The following is a 23,163-nucleotide window of genomic DNA, read 5'->3' on the forward strand; positions in this document are numbered from 1 at the left end:
TCTTTGCTCACTGTCTTTTTTGGGGGGACTCTGAATTGAATTAATGGCTTATGAAAAACTAAAATAATAACAAACATAACAGAAGCAATACTCCAGACCTAATCCTGAATTAACTACTAGGGTTCTTTCCGTATCTATAGGGTTCTCTATATATCTAAAGAGTTCTCTTCTATAGTCCCCACTTGTACTATGTTTCTGCCTTTGTACTGCACACTTCAATATTATAGCATGCACCTATTTACTTCTATTTGCCTAGTACAGCTTCCATGCCCCCCTTACCACTTGGTCTGCACATGTATGTGCTCAGATACATGCATGCTTACTCATGTGCATACATATACTTTATCCCATTATGTTTCCTGGAAATTAGTTTTTAAAACTGATATATAGAAAAGATGTTCAAGAAGATGGAGAGAACCCTCTGCAGAGGTAGGCAGTTCAGTCTTATTGATCACTGAGCCTCTTGAGTGTTATACCTAGTGGTGGGCTGTGGGGAAATAATGAATCTATACATCACTCATTAAAAGGTACAGTTCAGTCCCATATGTGATATATTTAGTGATAAGCTATTTAAGATTCTGGCAGTCATTTGGCAGTTTTTTTTTTCTTTGTAATATAATGCTTTACTTTTTGCATTTTGTGGAAAGTTTCAGAGGACTGACTAAAAAGAATATTCTAAACTGGAATTGGGGTCTATTTCTAAACTTTAATGCAATACAGAAAATGGAGTCCTTACTGTTGAGTTAATGTCCCAATGATTTACTGAGAGACCCTTGTTCATTGGGCTCTCTGATTATTGCTAGGAATTCAGGGTGCAACTTAAGAAGTTGTATTTCCATGCCATTTAAGAACATCAGTTGCTACTACTTGATACTTGCCTGTTACAATGAAGGCAGAGTATTAACTAGTGTTAACTAGTTCACATTATTCCTCTCCTAATAATCCTCTAAAAGAGGTACTCTTATTCTGTTTTTATTGATGGGAAACTGTATGGAGCCATTAGAGAACAATTGAAATGTCTGACTATAGATTATATTTTTTGTAGGCAAGACTCAAGAAAATATTTAATAATATTGTCATCTTTTCATCAGTGAAAATATGCTTCCAGAAGCTTATTTTAAGTAAGACAAATATTCCCCATTAATGGCTCTAATTTATTTTTGAAGTTAGTGCAATGGAGTGGATTGATTACTAAAATAATATTAGTGAAATATAGCAATTAATAGTTGGAAAACTATAAATAAGATGATTGGTAGAAAACTATCAAAATATGATGAGGTGCAAAAAAGGTTCTCCCCCAAATAGTGTACATCTGGAATTGGAATATAAAAATGCTTTATTCAAGGAATGTAGTAATTCTGTTAATTGCAGTTCAGTACACCAGTGATATCAACGCACAACAGGAAAAGATGGCCATCTCTGTGTGATTTATGTTGCATAAAAATCATCCATTAACAGGAAATGCACAAGATATTATTCTATCACCATGCCACTGATGAATCACAAAAATAAATCACAAAAATAAATTCAAACAGGAGCAAAAAATAATATCCTCTGATATTACAGCAGAACAAAACAAAATAAATTTTACAGCTTTTTTTTGGCGGGGGGAAGAGATGGTTATATCAAGCTATATCACTGAATTACTTGAAAATTTAAAGCAAATTGCTAGTTTTTATTGCAGAGTCATGTCCAGGCATGGATGACAATTTGGCCTAAAGCTTCAGACTGTGGAAGATTTGACACAATAATGGCCAGATAGAAAAAATAAGAAATTACCTCCCCTCCTGCCTCGAAGATGCCCCAAATTCCCCAAATGATCATAAATTTTTGTCTTTAGTCAATAAAAATAAATTTTATTCAATGAAAATACCTCCTCAGAGAAATAACATTTCTTGTAGTGTAACCTTCTTCAAAATAGCTCTTCTGATATTGTCCAGGAAAAAAAAAATAAGAAAGAAAGGTAAAAATCTTCAATGGCTCCCCTGCCTGTGTCACAATCCCAACCTCTGACGATACTCTATCATTTGGCTCCAGACCGACACTGCAGTTTTTCTCTTACATCCCTCCAAGCCCCATGATTCTCCATGTCTGTGATTTACGCATTCTGTGTTCCTTATACGAAAGTCTCATTAATGCCATCACTCACATCCTTACCTGTTGAAATCATAGGTACCCCTAATGACAACTCATCATAATGCTTTGCAGAGCTTCTTCCCTGAAAGCAATCTCTTACTATTAAAATGAGATGGTCTTTGGAAGCACAGTGCCTAGCACACATAGGTTCCGAGAATACTCTCCAAGATATCTTTGATATCATGTTTCACCTTTTGGCTTATTTGAGTTCTCATGTGTCTACAATGGAATAAAATGACTTCTTTCTTTATTGTAAAATTCATCAATGCTATTCCCAGCTACATACCCTAAAGAAATTTTCACATGTGCACAAATTAAAGTGTAATGCTCAGAGCAGGACTATTTGGGGTCACAAATATTGAAAACAAACATTCCAAACCTGCATGCATTAGTTTCTTATTTTTGTATTACAAATTATTATTAATTTAGCAGCTTTAAATAGCACTAATTTATTACTTCATAGTTTCTACAGGTCAGAGGTGTGGGCATTGTGTAGCTAAGTTCTCTACTTAGTGTCTCTGCGGCTGAAATCAAAGTGTAGGCCAGGCTGTGGTGTCATCTGGAGCTGGGGTTTTCTCCTACGCTCATTCAGGTTGTTATCAGAATCAGCTCCTGTGGGTACTAGACTGTAGGACTGAGCGTCCTGCTTTCTTGATGGTAGTTGACTGGGGGCTGCTCACAGACCCTAAAGGTCAACCTCAAGTCCTAGCCATGTGGCCCTTCAAAATAATAGCTTACTTCTGCAAAGCCAACAAGAGACTCACTTTTTCTTTGAATCTCTCTCTTTAAGAAAGGCTTAGTCCCTCTGATTAGGTCAGGCCCACCTAAGAAACATCTCCTCTTTTGATTGACTCCAAATTAAGCGATTAGCAACCTATTCACAGGAATAAAATCCCATCACATTTACAAGTTCTGCCCAAATCTAAGGGGAAGGGATTATACAGTGGGTCAGATATCTTTGAGGCCCATCTTAGAATTTGCATACCACACAGAAGAATAGGAAAGTAAGTAAGTCGTGAAGTGATTATATGAATAAGTGTATCATACATAATACAATATGTAGTTGTATATAATGTCACAAGGAAAATAAATGAAATACAGCTGCATGTACTCATGCTGGCAAATCTCACTAACATAGTGTTGAGCAAAAAAAAAAAAAATTTTTAGCAGAAGAAACAGTGCAGTATGAGACCATATAAGGCATGTTTAAATTATGCAAAAAGATATGTGATCTTCAGCCAATGCCTATATATTTACTAAAAGAATAAAGGAATGCATTAAGAACATAAACATCAAATTCAGAGACATTCTTCTCTATGGGAAAGGGAGGAGAGTGACCAGCGAAAGACACTCCAGGACTTCAGATTCAGTGCTAACGTGCTTGTTAAGCTGCGTAGGGCCACAGAAGAACACACTTTATTATTCTTGATATCTCTTTCCATGCCTGAAGTATCTCATGAAAAAAATTTAAAATATATAAAAGGCAAAACAAAAAAAAAATCGATAAGTATTTCAGCAATATTAATTGAACTAATTGTACTTCTGAAGATAAAATAGGCCTAGAATTTATTTAAAATATAGTCAAACTCTAACTACATCTGGCGAATAATGAAAAAAATTAAGGAGCAAGTTTTTCCTTCAAAATTTTCAGTAATTCTTGAAGCACAAATAAAAGCACGATTAGCCATTTTGGTGGTGAGAGGAAAGGGGAAATTAATTCGTAATTAAGTATTTTATAGCGTTTACTGCTTATACTGTATAACTGCTTTGGACATGATTTTATAAGCGAAAATTCAATAGAGCAAGTAATTAGCATTTAGAAAATGTAAACTAAGAAAACATCAAATAAATAATATTAAAACTCAAGTACTTCATGTTATGGAGGGTAGTGTATTATTTATGAATAAGAGTGATCCCCATTTGTAGAACTGCAAAACAAATGAGGTCTGATTGCTATATTTTAATGAGAAATTAAAAGGAATAAATATATCGAGCTGGTTAAAGATGTGCAGTGGAAATTTACTGCATGCATTTCAGTAACGCAGAGTCAAGCTGCTTTATACAATAAGGGGAGGGGTAAACTGAGCTAGACTGTAGTGCCACTATTTGTTAGGCAATGACTGAAACATCCAATTTGTTTTTGTCCTTGTGACAGAAAAACTGGTGACTCTTGCCTATTCCCACCGATCTCATAACCTGTACGGGCTGCTCCGCTGTGAAAAGTTAGTCTAAATTGTTCTCCTTTTAAAAACTTATTAGTCTCGACAAAACAGGAACTGCAGGGGACTGCCTCATAGCAGGGTTTGCTCTTCCTTGTTATTTCTACTTAGCAGTGGGTCTGTTTGGTCCAAATTAGAAGAGAAAGTTATTAGCTTGAAATGACCAAGCTGTTTTACTAAATTCTGTCAATATCCTTTTTTTTTTTTTTGCAAATCGAAAAAATTTCAAGCTCCTTTTCTCCATCTCATGGGATTGTATAATGAGTGCCCCCTGACTGTTTCCATCCTGAAGCTACTTCCTGACTTTACAGATCCCTTGGCACAGTGTTAAGCACTTTGGGAGATGTCAGGAGAGAAGAGTACAGTGCCGCCAACCTCAGGACACATATAGTCTAGTAGAGGTGATAAGACTTGTGCATAAATGTCAAAAGTGTGTGACAAAGACAATTGCCAAAAAAAAGCGGGGAGCAAGAATCAATTATGTGCCAGGCTCTATGCTGGCTGCTTTGCAGGACTATTTAGGCCCCTTAGGAAGGAGCTGGGGCCCAGATGCTAATGGTGACAAAAATTAAACACCAGTCCTCCTGCTGCCACATGTCTATTTAAACACACTGTTTGCACTGAGCATGTTAGAAGTTTGAGATAGAGATGAAAGAGAGAAATCTTGTCCCGGTTTTGAGTTTGACCATTGTAGTGGTTTTGTGATTATCTATGAAATATTCATCCCTTTCCATATAATTAATCTAAGCCTATCATTTTGACTCCAGCCATCTTGCCAATGACTCACTTAGGAATGACCAAGTTACCCAATCCTGCCAGTGAGAGATGACAGCAAGTTTGCTGGCGAGGTGTCTTTATTCCTAAGGAGACCTGGGCAGAGATGACCCCTTTCTTCCTCTAGATTTTTCCATGAAGCCTGAAAATGTTGCATCCATTTTGCTAACACATGAAGACAACTCACAGAAAAGGTAACTGTAAAAACTTGGTGGCTTAAAATACCAAGAGTTTATTATCTCACACTTCTGAAGATTAGCAGTCTGAAGTCAATGTGTGGGCATGACATTCCTCTCTCTTAAGGGTCTAGTAAGGAATCCTTCCTTGCCTCTTCTGGGTGTTGGCTGGCAATCCTTGGAGGACCTTGGCTTGGAGATGCCACTGCAATCACATGGCCATCTTCTCCAAGTATGTCTTCACACCACCTTCCCTCTGTGGATGTCCAAATGTTCTCTTTTTATAGAATATCAGCCATATTAGATTAGGGCCCACCCAAATGACCTCATTTTAACTTGATCATCTCAAATTTTGGAGTACTGAAAGTTAGGACTTCAACATATCATTTTGAGTACATAATTTAACCCATAACAACATCTGAGAGAGAATTTCAGCAAATGATCCAGAGTTCTCACTTCCTGAAGTCCACCTAATCTCTTCAATTTTGTGAGGTAAATTTCCTAATTGCTGAAGTCAGTTGAAGGGAGGTTTTCTGCTACTTGCACCTGAAGCATTCTGAAAGAATTATGCAGACGCTTCTGATTGGTAAAGGTAAGGACAGTGATGAGGCAAACGGGGGTCTTGGAGGAATGGACAGTAGTAGTAGATGGAATCTGGCTTGTTGAGCCTGAAACAGCGTGGAAGGGTTGTAGAAGTTTGTTTTGGTTCAGCATTATCATTCAGTCTTCAAAAATCTATTCACAGCTCCCCTGTGGCAGGTATTGCGCTAACCACAGAGAATTTAATGAGCAAGATAGACACCGTCTGTCTTTGAAAGGTGTGGTAGAAGAAATCCTGAAATATGAGCCCGAAGAGGTAAATAGGGCCAGTGATGAAAAGATACTGAAAATCATATTTAAAAGTTTTTTTATCTTGAGGGAAAAGAGAACCTTGAAGCATTTTAAACAGGAGAGTGTGATGAGACATCTTAGAAAGATCTCTTCTCCTGCAAACGAAAAATTGATTAAAATGCCCTAACAGAGGCAGGGAGACGCACTGGGGAACCCATGGAAGGCAAGTGAGAGATCCCTTTAGGATATCCTTCACTTTCTAGTATTTCAAGAAGTACCTGGGGTATTTCCATGTGAATAGAGCTCTGTCAGAGGTCAATGCACTGGGCAGTCACTTAGTGTACCCAGGCTGCTCTTTTCTCTGCTGGTCCTCTGCCTTACCAAGATTCTGCTTTTGGAATTTGGATGGGGGAATTCACTTTCATGCGTCCATGTCAGGTCCTCTTAGAGGGGTTTCACAGTGGGTTCCTGGGTCCCAAGATATAATCAGATCTAATTAAATCAGTGCTTAGTTCTACAACTAGTCTTATTTTCTTAGAGAGTTTATGCCGCCTCAATGGCTGGGTCAAGATCAGGTTGGAAAAATAGCTGGAGCAAAATTATTTCCCTGGTACAAACACCGAGTCCTCTCTGTCAAGTCAGGCTTGTCCTGCCTGTGCTGCAGTCCTTTCTTCACGGCTGGTCCTCTCCCAGAGTCACTCAAATTTACTCTCCTGTATCTCACAGCTCTGTGTATGTTGGTGGTAGTAAACCTTCAGGATGACCTAGATCCAGGTATGGATAATATAAACAATTGCAAAGTTTTAAAGTTCCTATCTTACTTTGGGAGGTAATTTTTCTTACAGAAAATTTATTCTCCTGTGCTTCGGTGCATACTATAATTAACCAATCTACCTCAATGCCCAGCCACTGGATAATGAGGAAGGTGTCGCACAAGAAGGGAAGATAGTAAGAGATCTACAGGCGAGTGTTTGAACAGAAATCTAGTGTGGCTGGAAAGTGTTTTTAATCATCTTTCCTGATGATTTCTTATCAGGCAAGTACAAATGACTGATGGTGCTATATTTGACTGGAAATGATAATGACTACTTTTTGTAATTGTAATATTTTAAACATTTTTATAAGATTATTTTGCAGGGATTTAACTCTTAATTACATTCATGTGCAAGAAAAAGCCTACTCCTCGTCACCTCACATGTTTAGGCTGTCAACACTGTCAGCTGCTGAATAACTGATTAGAAGGCCCCACAGTTGCTGGCTGCTTTCATTAAGATAGTCAAAGTAATCAGGCAGAGAGACACAACTGAGTAACTGGAGATCTGAAAATGTAATGCTACTTGATTACTATTATGGCTGGAAAATAGAGAAAATCCCAAGGGGCTAAGTCAGGGATAGATCAGCCTTCTCTTTTATACAAAGGCTAATATACCAACTTCAGACACATTATATAGGATATAACATTTTAAAGCTAAGCCTAGAGTTGTGTTGTTTCTATATATATTATTCAATACACACAATGCTATGAGAAAAAATACTATTTTTACCAATATTTTAGATGTGGGAAAAAAGCTTAAAAAATCACTTGCCCAGTGTCACATAGATAAAGAGGGATAGAGTAGTGATGTGAAATCAGACTTGTAGAATAAGAAGTGCAGAGTCTTATCTGCAATGATGCTGTTTCATACTGGCTACAGCCCTATTCACAACTTCGATATTCAAATATTTTTGAAAATATACAAAGGTATGTTTTTTGTTGTTTTTCATAGCTCATTTACTAGCAAAAATCTGATTTGACCTAAGACTTACTTATTGTCTTTATCTATCCTTCTTTGTCTGAAGGTGATGTTTTACTACAGAAATATTAATGTGTTGATTATGGGGTGCTGATTCAGACAACTTTACAGGGTGATATCACCCTGATAACACCTGGAACACTCTAAACTCCAATAATTATCTGATCAAAGAGGTTTTGGTAAGGGATATAAAAGCAGTGAGGCGAGATTAGAGGAAATAGTAAAAGATGAAGCTATGAAATTAAGGTAAGACTGTGCAAATAAAGGAGGAAACTGAGGGTCATTTTCCTTCTAGTATCCCCCATGCCTACAACAATGGCTGACCCATAGGGACCTTGTCAAAGTGGGCCTTCAACACTGCCGAATTAAACTGGCCTGAGAGATGGACCGTTATAACAGTCTCAATGTTACTGTGAAAGATGGCGGTCTGCAATTTATATTTGCCCATTGAGGAGGCAGCGAGGGAGCAGCCTAAGAGAAGGTGGGCTTAATGACATCATCGTCATCTTTGCTTGAGCCTGCATCCCTGGAGAAAAAGCTGACTCTCCTGTTGAGGAGTCTGGCTCCAGGCCAGTAGGCATCTTCTGTGGCCTGACCATAGGCAATGACGAGGCTTTGCAATGCAAAGATCCCCCCTCCACATGACATCTGTGCTGACGTACCTGACCCTTACCCAGTGCTGTTCAGTGGGGAGAATGGAAAGCTCAAGAGGAGCCAGTGCTTAGTTGTGCTCATTGCTTGCACTGTGGTAGTAAGTAAACAAAGGCTCATTGTGACTTTTGGTTGGCTTACTGTCCTCCATAACCACCTCAACCTCTGACAGCTCAGCACCCGTCTAAGACTATTCTTGGTGCCAGTGCCCTGTACGCCACTCTCAGGAACCTTTTGCTATGGCCCTTTTTATCTCATACATCTTTAACCTCACCCTCTGCCTTCTCTCTCTCATTGGAATTTAAACATGATCACACTTTCATCCAACTTAAAAGCTCGTTGGCCTTATATCCTCCTCTTGCCTTTAACTATTCTTTCTCCTTTAAGTTCTGTAACAGGATATGCCTCACCTCAGACCTTTAGCACATGCTGTTCCCATAACCTGAAACACTGTGCTCTTACACTTCATGTGGCTACATCCAACTGGTCTTCAGTAACCTCCTGTTCCAAGAAGCTTCTTGGACTTTTCCATTTCTGGTTATGGACCTTATCACTAGGTTCCCACAGCACCTTGTACCTGCCTTTATCAAGGTTTTATGTTTACTTACTCATTATCCCCCTCAATCAAGAATTTCTTGAGGACTGGGGAGTTAGTTGTGTTTATGTTCCAGGATCACCAAAATTGCCTGGATCTTGATAGGCATTCAACAAATGCCTGATGATGGGTAATAAATTTAGCACAATGTTTTTAAAAAAATAACCCAGGCTATATCAGTCTATCTTATATGAGTACAGGCATCTTTGTCCACAAAGCTTATTTAAAAAAAATGCTGTTCTTACCCCAAGATTATTCTCCATATATAATAGGCCTTACTTTTTCAGCTTATGGTGAAAATATATACATTGTCTTGGTTATTATACTGTTCATGTTTCTTAATCCAAACAGAGTTAAATTTCAGGATTTTTCTGGTTAAAAGCTATATCTTCTACATGAGTTCTGCTTATTAATTAATTGATTTTTAACTTCCTTTTAGCCTAAGTGGATTCTGATGAGAATGTAGAGGCATGGACTTGATGATATAAAGACACTTCAAATCTGAAGTGTTTATGAATTTAAAAATCAAAAGCTTCCTTTTAGATTATGCCTGACATAAAAATATATAAACCATAAAACAGATTTTAAAATGTTAATTCTCAAAAACACAAAAAGGCAAACTTTATTTTAAAATTCTACTATATTTTTATTTATAGGTGCTAAGAACACTATTTCCACCTTTATTGGTTTCAGCATTTCATTCTATTATATTATTTCCAGAATTGCAGAATTGATGCATAATCTAAAAATGCTGAAAATGGGATCAAACACCTGCACCCCGAAGAAGAAACCATTTTTTAAAGAAGAAACCATTTTAAATATTAAAATTGAGTTACTTCAAGTTATCGAAAATGTGACAATATTTTGAATTATCATTAAAATGGAATTACTCTGATGTTAATCATTATTAGTAAGATAAGAATAATGAATTAAACCACATTTTTATTCTTACCCTTGGAAACGTTGTAAATCTGTCCAGTTCTTCGACAAAGCAGAACATCTGCAAACTAATTGCTGACATGACGATCAAGAGGCTGGCAGTAAATACAACCAAACTCCCAAGCTTTTTTCCAGGACCAAATATCTTGTACACGAAGTCTTCTAATGCAGGTGAAATCTTAATAAGCCGAACTACCCTAAGGACCTGTCATGGAAGAGAAAACCATACATAATCCATCATTTATTTACACTGACTCTTAATTAAGTTCATATTAAAACCTAATTTTTCATAGCTCTTTATAAAAATGCACTTTTCTATTTGAGCATCTATAGATGAAAAAACAATATAATAACTGAGACATCAGTTTATCTCAGTGCCCATTATATAGCAAGAACTCGATAAATCTCAAATGAATGAAGAGAAATGGTGACAACTGTTTTAACATATAATTCAAAATGATATTAATACATGTTGAAATAAAACTGATATTTTTCTAATGTTTAAATATCGAAGAAAACATTTAGTTCAATATTATCTATACTCATTGGCTTATAAAATAAAATTTCCTACATATTTTTGTACAAGGAATTAAAAAACCCTTTGTCAAGGAGCCTTAATTTATAGTTGAGACTGCAACCCTAATATCCATTCTCTCCTTCCTTTAAAGAATAGAACTTTCTAAATTTTAGCCTACCAAGTGGCTACTGAGGGCTACAGACATCATTTTCTAGTCCCACTCATAGCTAGGTATGGCCAGCGAACTAGGTTCAGATTTATGGAATATAAAAGGAAGTGATTTTTGCAACATTTAGCACATTAAATTAAATGAACCTGCCCTGAATATTTCTTTTATACCTTCCTCTGGGTGGGAAATGGAAACAACTGGAGTAGCCCTTTTGGACCAGAAAAAGAAGCCTTGTATAGAAGATGAAAGATTCAATCCAACACAACAAACTGGCTTCCTGGATGATCATGTAGAGCAGAGTCACCTACTTGCCATGGACACCCACCAACTACTAGAAAGAAACAAACTTCTATCTTATGTAAGCCTTGTAGTTTTAGATCTTCCTTATATCTTTTTAGCTGGTTATCTAAACACACACATATGTTTAGACGTTCTGCACATATATATATGTGTATATATATATATATATATATATATATATACACACACACATACACACACATATATATTTATACATATATACACACACATACATATATATATATATACACATACACACACGTATATATATATGCAAAAACTCTTACCCATAACTAATTAATTAATAAATTCACTCTCATTCATTTAACAAATACTGATTCTTTGTTATGTGCCAAAATTATGCTGGACAAATAACATTCAATGGCTGCTATTACAAAAGGAGTTTAAAACAAAGACACAGCTCTTAAGGGCATATCTATAAGATTAAAAATGTAAATTGGAATATAATTAAGAGTTGAAGTACAACGTATGGAAAAACAGCATTTTTATCAAGTCTAAGATGTCATCATTTTTAATGCACATCTGAGAAATCAAAAGTGTTGCCAATTAAACTGCAACACACCAATGCCTATGAGACGGATCCCAAATTTAGAGATATTAAAACAGAAAAATTGTGGTCTCGGCATAAATGAAATATGGTAAGTACAATGGTAGTCCAAGATGGCTTAATATCAATAAGAGCTTAAGTTGTCTTTGAAGGCTTCTTAGGAGAAGAAATATAGTCTATTTTGAATTCAGTTGAGAAAGAGGAAATGCTTTAAAAACCTAGCTTTGAATTTTTACATGTACAAAATTAAATAAAATACGTTTGGGCTTTCCTTTCCAGCATCCCTAGCTTTCTCTTCCTCCTGATTTCACTTTGGCAAATCATTCCTACTCCACTCTTAGTCCATGAGGTCCAGAGGGGAATCCCTGAACCCCATGATCCAGGCCTGGCCAAAATATTCACAATGACTTGAGTCATCTTCAGAATTTTTGTTGGCCCTATAAGAGGTGTTCCACCTTTTACTCCTAATTGGCATTACTATAAGAACCACATAAATCTAGAGCTTCTGGGACCATTTTTACCACCACATGGAGAAGGTCAGCTTATGAATGATGTCAACACAGAACAAAGGTAAGTGAAGAAATAGACTGAGCCTCTGAATTTTGCCATATCTGAAGCCACATTTGCCCCCTAAACTTTTAATTAACAGGAAATATTGATGGTAACCTTAGCATTTCTATTGTTCATAGAACACACATGGTAATGTTTGTAGTTGCTCATATCTAGTAAACTAATGGACAAATGTTTACATAAGTCAAGAAAATGCATATTTCTTTCATGGTAATTTAAAATCCTTAACACAATACTTAAGAAAATTTACATGAAAAATCAAGTTGTTCAAATTACACATTATATCACATTTATGGTTAAGTTACCAGTTTTTCCTGCTTTGATTCTTAACATACATTCCCAAATCAGAATATATTATACTCAGGTCATCTTTCAAAATAATAAGCCAACAGCTTTATCATAAAAACTATTAAGATATTAATGTTCATATTAATACCCAGAATAATAATCTGGAAAGATTTCATATTTTTACCAGATCTGTTTATTCTCAGATATAAATAATTAAGTATCTAATTATTCACAGCTAAATCTAGCCAATTTTAGAGAAATGATTTAATTGGTTTATAGCTCAAATTCAGTACTGTGTTTTTCCCACTTGTGTTAAAATCATATTTAAAAGATTGCCTAAGTAATTTTGAGTCCTATGTCAAATCTAATAAAAACAGCCTATGCACATCTGTGCAATTCTGGTAAATTAATATTTCACTAGCTGGAAGAAACAGAATTTAACACGACTCCCACATTGGTGATTTGCTCAGCAATTTCAGAGGGTTAACCTTGCATCCCCGGAAAGGTAAAATCCTTATCAGTGACTCTAATTATGTCTTTTCATTTATTTGGGGATATGTATGCTTTTCACTCTTTCTACCTAATATTTTTGATTTTGTGTTCCTACAGATACAAAATAAACTATACTCTCAAAGATTAGAACTGTAGAACATGTGATTGTTTCCAAAGCACATTTTCTTGGTCATATTTCTGTCTCTTAAAGATCACTCAGTTGATTGATAGTGAGATATTGTAGAAATTGTGTGGTTAAGAATATGAGCTATGAAATTAAACTTCTTGGGAATGAGTTTCCACCATTTGTAGTTATGTGATCTTGGGCAAATAATCAGATCTCTTGGGACCTCAGTTTACAAGTACATCCCTATCTCACAGAATTGTTATAAGGAACAAATGAAAAATGCACTTGGCACAGTGTCTGGCACGTAGTAAATGCCAGCTGATGTCTTGATTATCCCAGTATGTCAGAAGCATGGCATTTTTTAAAGACTTTATTAAGTCCCATAGGGCAATGCTGCCCTATGTTCATTCCAGCCTAGCCACTTTGCTTTTTGCACTTTTCCTGGAACACATCAAGAATATTTACACCTCAGGACAGGTGCCATGTAGTTCTCTCTACCTGGAATGTTGTCTTCAGACCTTCCTATGGCTCATCCCTTCACTTCTTTCAGTCTCTGCTCTAATGTCACCTCTTCACAGAGGGCTTCCATGACAACTTATCTAAAATAACATCTCACCGCACAACCTCTTTACTTTTTCCCTACTTGTTTCTTCTTTAAACCATTGCTGGTCCTTGTAGTCTACATTCTTTTGTGGATTTGTCTGTTTGGCCCCTAGAATTTAAGCTTACTGAGGTGGGATCCTTGCTTCCTTGTTCATCTCTCTATTCTCAGTAACTGGAACATTGCCTGATAGAGAGTAGGTGTTCAGTAAATATCATTTAAATAAATAGATGAATAACACCAATAATTAGTCTCAGAAATAATTACCATTTTAAAGGGAGCCATTTTGTACTAAACCACTGATTTCATTTAAATATGAAAAATATAAAATTCAGTAAAGGAAGATTTACTGCCAACACAATGAAGATCCATTGAAATGAGAAGTGTGAAGACCAACAAGGGAGCTGAAAGTAGGCCCATAAGGAGCCAATCTGTTCGGTACAGTGTGTTCTCTGTATGTGAATTTGCAAAAACTCTGTGACACCTAATCTTGAGAGATTTATTTTTTCGCCACCAAATGACTGAGGTAGTTTTTAATTACCTCATTTGAAAAATAAAATCGTGGCTATTTATAGAGAAACACAAATAAAAATCACTTAACTACTAATATAAATTAAACTATTAGAAATTATAATCCAGCATCATAGACAACAGTGAAATTACAAACTTCACAGACTGTATGTGACTGACTATATCTATATTTATATCTATATAAAATAATTAAAACCATGAATATGAATTTTAGATGTTTTATAAAAAGTCTAATAGAAAAAAACTCGAGATGATGACTATTAATTTGTAACATTTTGATTTATTTTTCTAGTCATTTTTCCATTTATATGTATTTTACATGTTGTATAAATTTATACTGTTTTGTATTTAAATAAAACAATCATGTCTCTAAGTTATTGTACATTCATCATCATTATTATTTTTTATGGTCAAATTTGCATATGACTTGCTAAGCTATTTCTCAGATGTTTACCATTTAAACAGTTCCTATTTTTTCTTTCATAAAGAATTCCAAAATTTTGATCTATTTCTAAATTTCACTGAAAAATTATCTATGAGAAACTATAAGAATTTTTAAACACTGAATATATTTTATAGTATATCCTTGCTGAAATAGGCAGTGATATTTTTCTTAATTTGGCTGATTTAATAGGTTTATATAAAAGTCTCTTATAGTTTTGACTATCAGGTATATTTTCTGTTTCTACATGGTTCTCTAAAGCAGCCACTAAATGTTCATGTGGATTTTGTGACCATAAAACGTACATAATGTATGCATGTTTGGGAGGCACATTTTGTACAAAGAGTTTTAAACATGTTTATATCTCTTGCCCCAGCCATCTCACTTATGATAACCAAGCCCAAGGATATAACATAACAAATGACAAAGGATTTATGTCCAAAGACGTTGATGGTACTGAAAGTTTGAACCATGACAACCCTTTGTGGTTTCACTATGCTTGGCTGTGAGTACTAGAAACTCAGCTTTTTATTTGTGTTGTAGGGTATTTGTTTTCCATTTTTTAAAATTTTTATTTATTTATTTTTTAATTAATTAATTAATTAATTTTATGGTGACATTGGTTAACGAAATCCAATAAGTTTCAGCTGTGTTTTCATTTTCGTGAATTATATTTTCATGTCTCTTCCTCCAGGTATCAGAAATATTGATTTTCAGGTTGTGATCTGGCATCTTAAGTTATTGCCCTGAAAATGAGAGCTTTGGTATTTATCAGCAATAAAAAAATCAATAAAGTTGGAATCCATTTTCTTTCTTCTAAGGAGCTAGAATCTTGTTTCTCTGAATTCTTTAAAATTCTACAGCTGTCTTGTTCTCCAACTGTTTTTAAATATCTATTAAGAAAATAATACGTTGGGATATTTCTATGATGAATTATATAAATGACCAGTTTGAGTCAGAAAAATGACTATATTTGAAATTTTTAAAAATTAGGATATTATTAGGATATTATTTCAATTGTAAGTCATTGTTGAGCAAACATATGTAGGCTTATTGAGAACAGATCTACACTTGCAATTAAATACCTATTTACTACTCTTTAAAATGTGTGTCAACATCTTATGTAGTTTATAATTTTATATGTATACATAGATGCATAATATCATGTATATGTAAAATATGTATATTTTTACATTCACTAATTTCTGAACTGTATGTAAAACATCTCCATTTATTGCTGTGAATTTTCAGGAGTTTTACAAACAATGCTACAATGTATGAATGCATTATCTGGGGTATTTAAAATGTCACTGGACCTATCCCACATTGGTATTTACTATATAACTTATACAATATATATAAGTTTAACACAAATACTTATAATATATGTATAATTATATATAGTTGTTATAATGTGACTGGTATTTTCTTTGGAATGAAAAAAGTTCTAAAAATAAATAGACATTATTTGTATTACCTGAAAGTATGTGAATTGAGAATGATAAAGATCTGGATATACATGAAGAGTAGTTCCAATTACGAGTAGTAACTCAAATTTGTGGAGAGATGAGCTAATATATCCAGTAAATCCCAAACACCATATCTTCAGAAGTGCTTCCAAATCAAAAAGTACTGTAAAAGCCACCTAGGGGAACAAAGAAACAGTGGAATTGGAATCTAAAACTATAATTTATTTCAAAATATTTTATATATTTGTCAGTGCATGTATTTCAGCCACTATTATATAAATGAGAAGCCCACAAGAATCTAGAATAACATTTTACAAAAAAAAGTTTGAAACACACCAACTAGAACATAGCACACCAAATATATCTTAAGCAATCAGAAAAATAAAGACATAAAGTTTCTATAATGCACATGGTATATTATAAAACACATATTACTTAGCATAATTAAACTTAAAAAAGTTTAAATATCATTTATGCCTTGGGCCACATAAATGAGCAATTTGGATTCCATATCAATTTATGTGTGTGTATAGTCACACAATGATTAATATATTAATACAATATATGTCCACATTATTAATTAAATTTAATAATTGACATTACTATATTAATAAATTAGCTCAGCCTCTTCACCTACCATATTATTCCATAAATTTGCTATTCTAAATATCAATATTATAAAATACACATATAAACTTAACATGTATTATTTTGCAAATAGAATTAAAATGTGCAACATAAGATTAACTTATAATTAAAGAGCACAAGAGTGAGTGCTGAAATTAGTCATAACATATCCCTCTGAGATGATACCAGATGATTTATTAAAAGAAAGAAATAGAGGAGAGCCTGCTTTTCTTTTTCTAGGCCAACATGAAAAAACAGAAGGGATTTTCTTCCACTCACATTTGGAAAATGTTGATAAAAATGGAGTTTTAATAATCACATTTTTAGGAATAAAACATTAAAAGCATTGTAGATGATTAATTTAGATGTGGGGAGAAAATTAAGATTACTTCTCAATCCAGCATTTCTGTAGACTCGGGTTTGCTTCTTAATTTAAATTAGCATGTCTCTTTTAAAAAATGTAAAAGAGCAATACATTTTAACTATGAAATAATCCTAAATACAAAGAATTAACAAAATCCTTTGCCCACATTTCTCAAGTGATTGATATTAACCACTTTGCATATTCTCTCCTCAAACATTTTCTACTTCATAACCACATAAACGGGTTTGCATTTTATATGTCACTCTGAAACTTGCTTTTCTTGCTAACAATCATAGACATTCCTCCACGATAAGAGGTATAGGATCTACTTATTCTTCTTACCAACTGCATAATTTCCTATAGTATTCGATGTTTATTTAATTCAACATTTTCCCTAATGACTCATTGAAGAATGCTACTTCCTTGACAAGGAATCATCAGGAAAAATAATTAAGCATTTTGGTACTTCAAAAACAAGAGTACAATAACCATCTGTATGCCATATCCATATTTATTAGGCTTTCATATCTATAAGTAGATTCTCAGACCTAGCACTGCTGGGGCAAAGGACAAGTCGTGTGCTTTAAATTTTAGAAAATACTAAGAGATTACATTCAAAATGTTATAGGAAATCATTTGCCTTCCAGCAGAGTAGGAAAGTGCTTCTTGCCCTAAATCTGTACCAACACCAGATGTAATTAAACTTAATCAAACTTTTGCTTATCTATTCATATGAGTATTGATCATTTAGATTTATTTTCTTTTTAAAACAATTTTTCTGTTCATAACTTTGCCAATTTTCTTTAGTGGTCTTTCTTCTTTCTTATCATTTTTTGGAGTTGTTGATATTAAAGACATTAATCTTTGTCTGCTATATGAACTGTGAATATTTTTTCTCTGATGAATAGTTTGATTTTTAACTTTGGTAGCATTTGCTCTATAAGCACCGTAAATTTTATATGGTCACATATTTCTATCTTCATGATTTTTTTCTTTACCTTTTACATATAAAATAGGTCTTAAGAAGGATTAATATCAAGTCTTCATATCCAGACACACAGTTTTTCTATTTGTTTGGACTATATTCTTTAATAATATATTTCCCCATTAAAGATATTATTGCTTGCTTGTAAAATTTAATATTTCAGTCATGAATGTAAATGCATTTTTCTTTACCTTTAAAATTTTTATTTATTTATTTTACCATTTCTATCTAGTTAGTTCCAGTGGAGAGAAAAGCTATTGATTTATCTATATCGATTTTCTATAATAACCTTACTAGATTTTTCTATTAATCTAATATTTTTAATAAGGTCTCCTGGGTTTTGTAAAAACTTACATTTCATATGCAAATGAAGATAAGAGTTTCTAAACATTGACTTTGGAGTTAATTGGATTAATTTATTCCATATAATGGTACAGCTGTATAGTAATATACTAAATAATAAAGTGGGAATAAGAGGAATCCATGATTTGCTCCTTATTTTCAATGGAAGTTCCTTAGAATTCATACATAATGGTTGCATTGAGTTTTGATAATTAATTTCTACCATGTTTTAGGGTTTTTCTTCTCTTCCAATTCTACTTAGAGGATTTTAGCCTTCAATTCATAGAGGTAATGAAATGTATAACAAGAGTCCTTGATGTTGACTATTTGTATATAAACCCTAAATTGTAATGCTAATTTTATTGGATAATATTTTATTTATAATTTTTGTAGCTACTATCATATATGAAATTGGTCTATAATTCTACTTTTACTATCATTATCAGCTTTTGGTTAAGCTTATACTAGTTTTATCAAACTTATTGTAGTTTTCCATTATTTGTATAATTTGTAATTGCTTAAATAAAAAAAGAAATATCTTATCTTTAAAATTAGGTAAAATCTAGTAGGTAAACCAATAGATCCATTCCTCTTTGTAAGGGTAGATCAAAGCTTTCCAATGTTCTGATCAAGTTTCAGACCTTGTCTATCAATTTGGTAGTTTATGCTTTGCCGGGAAATCATCAATTTCCTCTAGATATTCAAGACCTGTGTTTAGAGTACATTTTTTTCCAGAAAGGATTGATTCTCTCTGGTGGTATGGGGTATATTATAAATTTGGTACCCCTTTAAATCAATTTTGTGGTTGATGTTTCTAGGACCCTGAAAATAATATGACTTGGAACTGGAATCCCATATGAGGGCAGGCTTGAACTTACACATTTTTTAGTACAGTTTACTCTTTTTCTATACATCTAGAGTCAAGGTCAAGACTTAGATTTTCCTTATCACTTCCTTCTGAGGGATGGACTTTTTTCCTTCTTTCAATGAGGTACAGATCATTGTTTGTTCTGATATTATGTGGGAATCTGTTCTGATGATGTACCCGACACAGCCTTTTCTTCTGTTCTGTAATTGCAAGTTCTAGCTGACACGGATATGCACATGCCCTCTGGGCAGCCACTGGTTTTAGTGCCCATTGGGTGTTTTGCACCCATCTCACACTTAATTTCTGGCCTCAAGAATATTCCTTAATTTCTTAAATACTCTGCTAAACATTTAAAATGTTTCAATATTTAGGTGCCATTTTTAGTTGTTTCATAGAGGGATGATTTTCAGACACCTTTTGGGGCCGCTTTGTATGTATTTCCAATGAACAATACACTATTTGAGTTTGTGTTTAAACATAATCTCACTGTGCCTTTTGATAGGAAAATTCAACCTGCTCATATTTAATGTACCAAAGTTATACTTGGTCTTGTTTCTTGTGTATTAAACATCATTCCTATTTTATGTTTTAACCTTTTCTTATCATCTTTGGCTTGGTCAAATTGCTGTTGATTTATTTTTCCCTCTTTGTTAATTTGACATTCTACTCTGCTTTATAATCTTACAGTTTATTGCAATGATCATAAATCAACCTATACTTTATTATTGCATCAAATTTGAATAATCGTAAACTCTCCCATACAAATTTGCTTGTTCACTCATCCCTCACACCCCTGCCAATCTATAAACTTCATAGTACATTTCTATCACCCTATTCTTCACCAATATCACACCCTTTCCTAAATCCTACTTTTTCTGAGACCTGTCATAAATTTAATTCTTATTTGACTTATTATCATCTTCCTTTTAGATCCAATACCCACAACCACTTTTCTTTCCTTTTTATCTTCTCTAATCTAGTCCTGTGGATTGTGATGAATTTATTTTATGATTAGCAAAGTTTGGAGTAGTTTTCTCAAAGAAACATTAAGTGTTGCCTACTTTCTTAATCTTTTGCTATCTAAATGCATTTTGAACACTGACATGAATATTATGGCTTCATACAGATTCTTGAACTGTACTTCATACACACATACACACAAACACCATTGGTTCATTGCCTTCTACTTTCCAATACTGTATATGAGTCATCCAGTACACAATACATACTTGCCCTTGTAGGTTATTTAAGCCCATTCACAGGCTTGAAAAGGTGTTTTCTTTATGCTTGCAACCATAAAAGGTCATCAAGATATGCCTAGAAATGCATCTTTTTTCCTTGAATCTCCCTGAGATTTAGTGAGCCCTTTCAATCTACAAATTTATGCTTTTCCTCAGTTTAGGAAAAAAATTATCTCGTTTATTACTTTTTTTCTTCTACCTGTTATTCACATCTGGGTGGCTAGTCTCTCATGATTTCTACTTTTTTACCCCCCACTTGATCTCCCATATTAATAATTAGTTCTTGACAATGACCATATCCTTTTTTTCAGTTAATTTTTGAAAATTTTAGTCAAAGTTTCAGAAAGTTTATTTTGTGCCTTAACTATCTGTCCTTGAGATATTAAAAAAAATCTGTTATCTCTTCCATCAATTCTACTTGATTGGGAAACTTGTACTAGATATTTGTCTTGGATTTTTGTGTCTCTCTTTCTGAGTCCTTTTGTATGAGAATAATTTTTTTTTTTTGATTGCTCATGACTTTGTTTGTTTGTCTTTTATGATCTTGTGAGCAGTGGCAAATAAGGAATGGCAGAAGGTACTGTGATCTTTGTGGTAAATGACCTAAAAACCGTCGGTCCCTTTGCTAGGCATCAGGAAGAGAGAAGGTGCTCCATGTCAGGATTCCTCACCAACTGGTGGAATCCATTCCAAACATCCCACCTGGGAAAAATTCAGCTTCCTTGCTCACTGAGATCAGTGGAATTCTGTCAGGTTCTCCCTGGAGCACAAGCAACAGAGTGGGCAGGTGCAACTCCTCTGTAGAAGACTAAAGCTTTCTGCGCCTGAGCAGAAGCCTCAGGGGACCAGAGGATCCAAATCTCTGCCACAAGTCCAAACAAAAGGCAATTCCTCTTTAGCCCTGGGTTCTTAGTCTAGGCTCTACAAAAATAAGAAGCCCTCTAGACATCTTGGGGGATCTCTGGAGAAACTAAAACTCAGATATATCCTTCTCAAAGGTTCCACCTATAGCCTGACCTGGCTGTCATACTAGCAGAGGGAGCAGCTATAGGCACCCACTCCTCCATCTCTCCCTTCACCTATATTTTCAGACTTTCATTCCAAAGGAAGAAATGTAATCCATATAAAAGTGGCTAATTTTTGTTTGTTTTTAAGTAGAGAACTATAGTTGATGCTTGAACAACATTGTGATCAGAGGTGCTGACCCCTGACACACATAACTTTTGACACTCCCCAAGCTTAAGTCATCCCTCAGTATCCATGGTGAATTGGTTCCAGGACTTCCATAGATACCACAATCCACAGATGCTCAAGTCTCTTATATACAATGGCTTAGAACAATGCATGTAGTCGGATCTCTTTATCTGCAGATTGTGGATTAAAAACAATACAGGTATTTATTGAAAAAGATCTGTGTATCAATAGACCCATGCAGTTCAAATCTGTGTTGTTCAAGGGTCAACTGTACTAATAAATGCCTGCAATATATCTGAATAGATTGTCCACATTTTTCATGAATGAGGTTTATATGAGTTCTTTAAACACCACATTTTATTTCTTTTCCAAATTTTCATTTTATAATAATACATATGATATTTAATACATATGATACTATACTATATATATACTGATATATGCTATAACCAACCCTTTTGTCCTTAAGAAAAAGATCAATAATGAAATTCAGATTTTAAATCAAAGGAGTTATTGTTCTAAGAACATTATATTTGTTCTCAAAATAGCACATAACTTGTAAAAAGATTTTTTTTAGAGTGAAAAATGCGAGAAATTAGTTTAAAATGCTTGTTTTCTGAAAGAACTAGTAATTGGATTTGTAAGGCTAGCAGGTAAAACCAGATGATTGACAAATTTCTGAAGCTAAAGAAAAAAATAACTGAACAGAAAATGACATGCTTAATATAAGTGGAACAATGGAAATTGTTCTGCCCTTTAATTTAATGAATAATGTATGATCATTTATAGGTAAAAAAATCATAAATGAGCTGATTGTGCCATGCAGGCTTGAGAAGGCAAAATGGTAGAGATGCTGCCCATATGAGGAAAGATATTTGAAATATATTACCCGCGATTTGTATTGCAGTCTTTATATCATAATTTCAAAGAAACATAATAAATATTCATGAGAAAACGAATGCATATTTATCACAAAAGAAGATTATAGGACAAAAGTTACAAGAAACTCAATTCAAGTAACCCATCTGTCCTAAATAAAATTTAAATGAAATAATACCAAAATAAATGATTACCAGCATCATTCTAGCAGTGTCTTTAAATTACCTACTCTTAGTCTACAGTGTACCTTCAGTGTTCGATACAGATACAGCACAAACTTTTGAGATAGATCTTTGATAGTTGAAAATGCCATTATTGTATTATTTTTCACCTAACAAGATATTGCCCAAATCCTTTTAGAGATACACAAAAAAGTTACTGTCAGACGAGAAAACTTATTTAATTAAAGTTTCTCAGAAAATGAGATTAAATTTCATGGTAATATAGAAGACTGGTACTATGGCAAGATGAGTTA

General features: G+C 34.1%; 1 protein-coding gene across 3 annotated transcripts in view; it reads right to left on the reverse strand.

Moving 5' to 3' along the window:
* NALCN (sodium leak channel, non-selective) overlaps positions 1-23,163 on the reverse strand; it is a 277,480-nt gene that overhangs the window by 131,855 nt on the left and 122,462 nt on the right. For all 3 annotated transcript variants that reach the window (XM_039849049.1, XM_039849048.1, XM_039849051.1), the window contains exons 12-13: positions 16,197-16,364; positions 10,128-10,319 (exon numbers count right to left, since the gene is read on the reverse strand). In XM_039849049.1, coding sequence (XP_039704983.1) covers positions 10,128-10,319; positions 16,197-16,364 — 360 coding nt within the window. The remainder of the gene's footprint in view (positions 1-10,127; positions 10,320-16,196; positions 16,365-23,163) is intronic.

This window comes from Pteropus medius, unplaced genomic scaffold (genome assembly GCF_902729225.1).
Source record: "Pteropus medius unplaced genomic scaffold, Ma_sr-lr_union100, whole genome shotgun sequence".
Lineage (NCBI taxonomy): Eukaryota > Metazoa > Chordata > Mammalia > Chiroptera > Pteropodidae > Pteropus > Pteropus medius.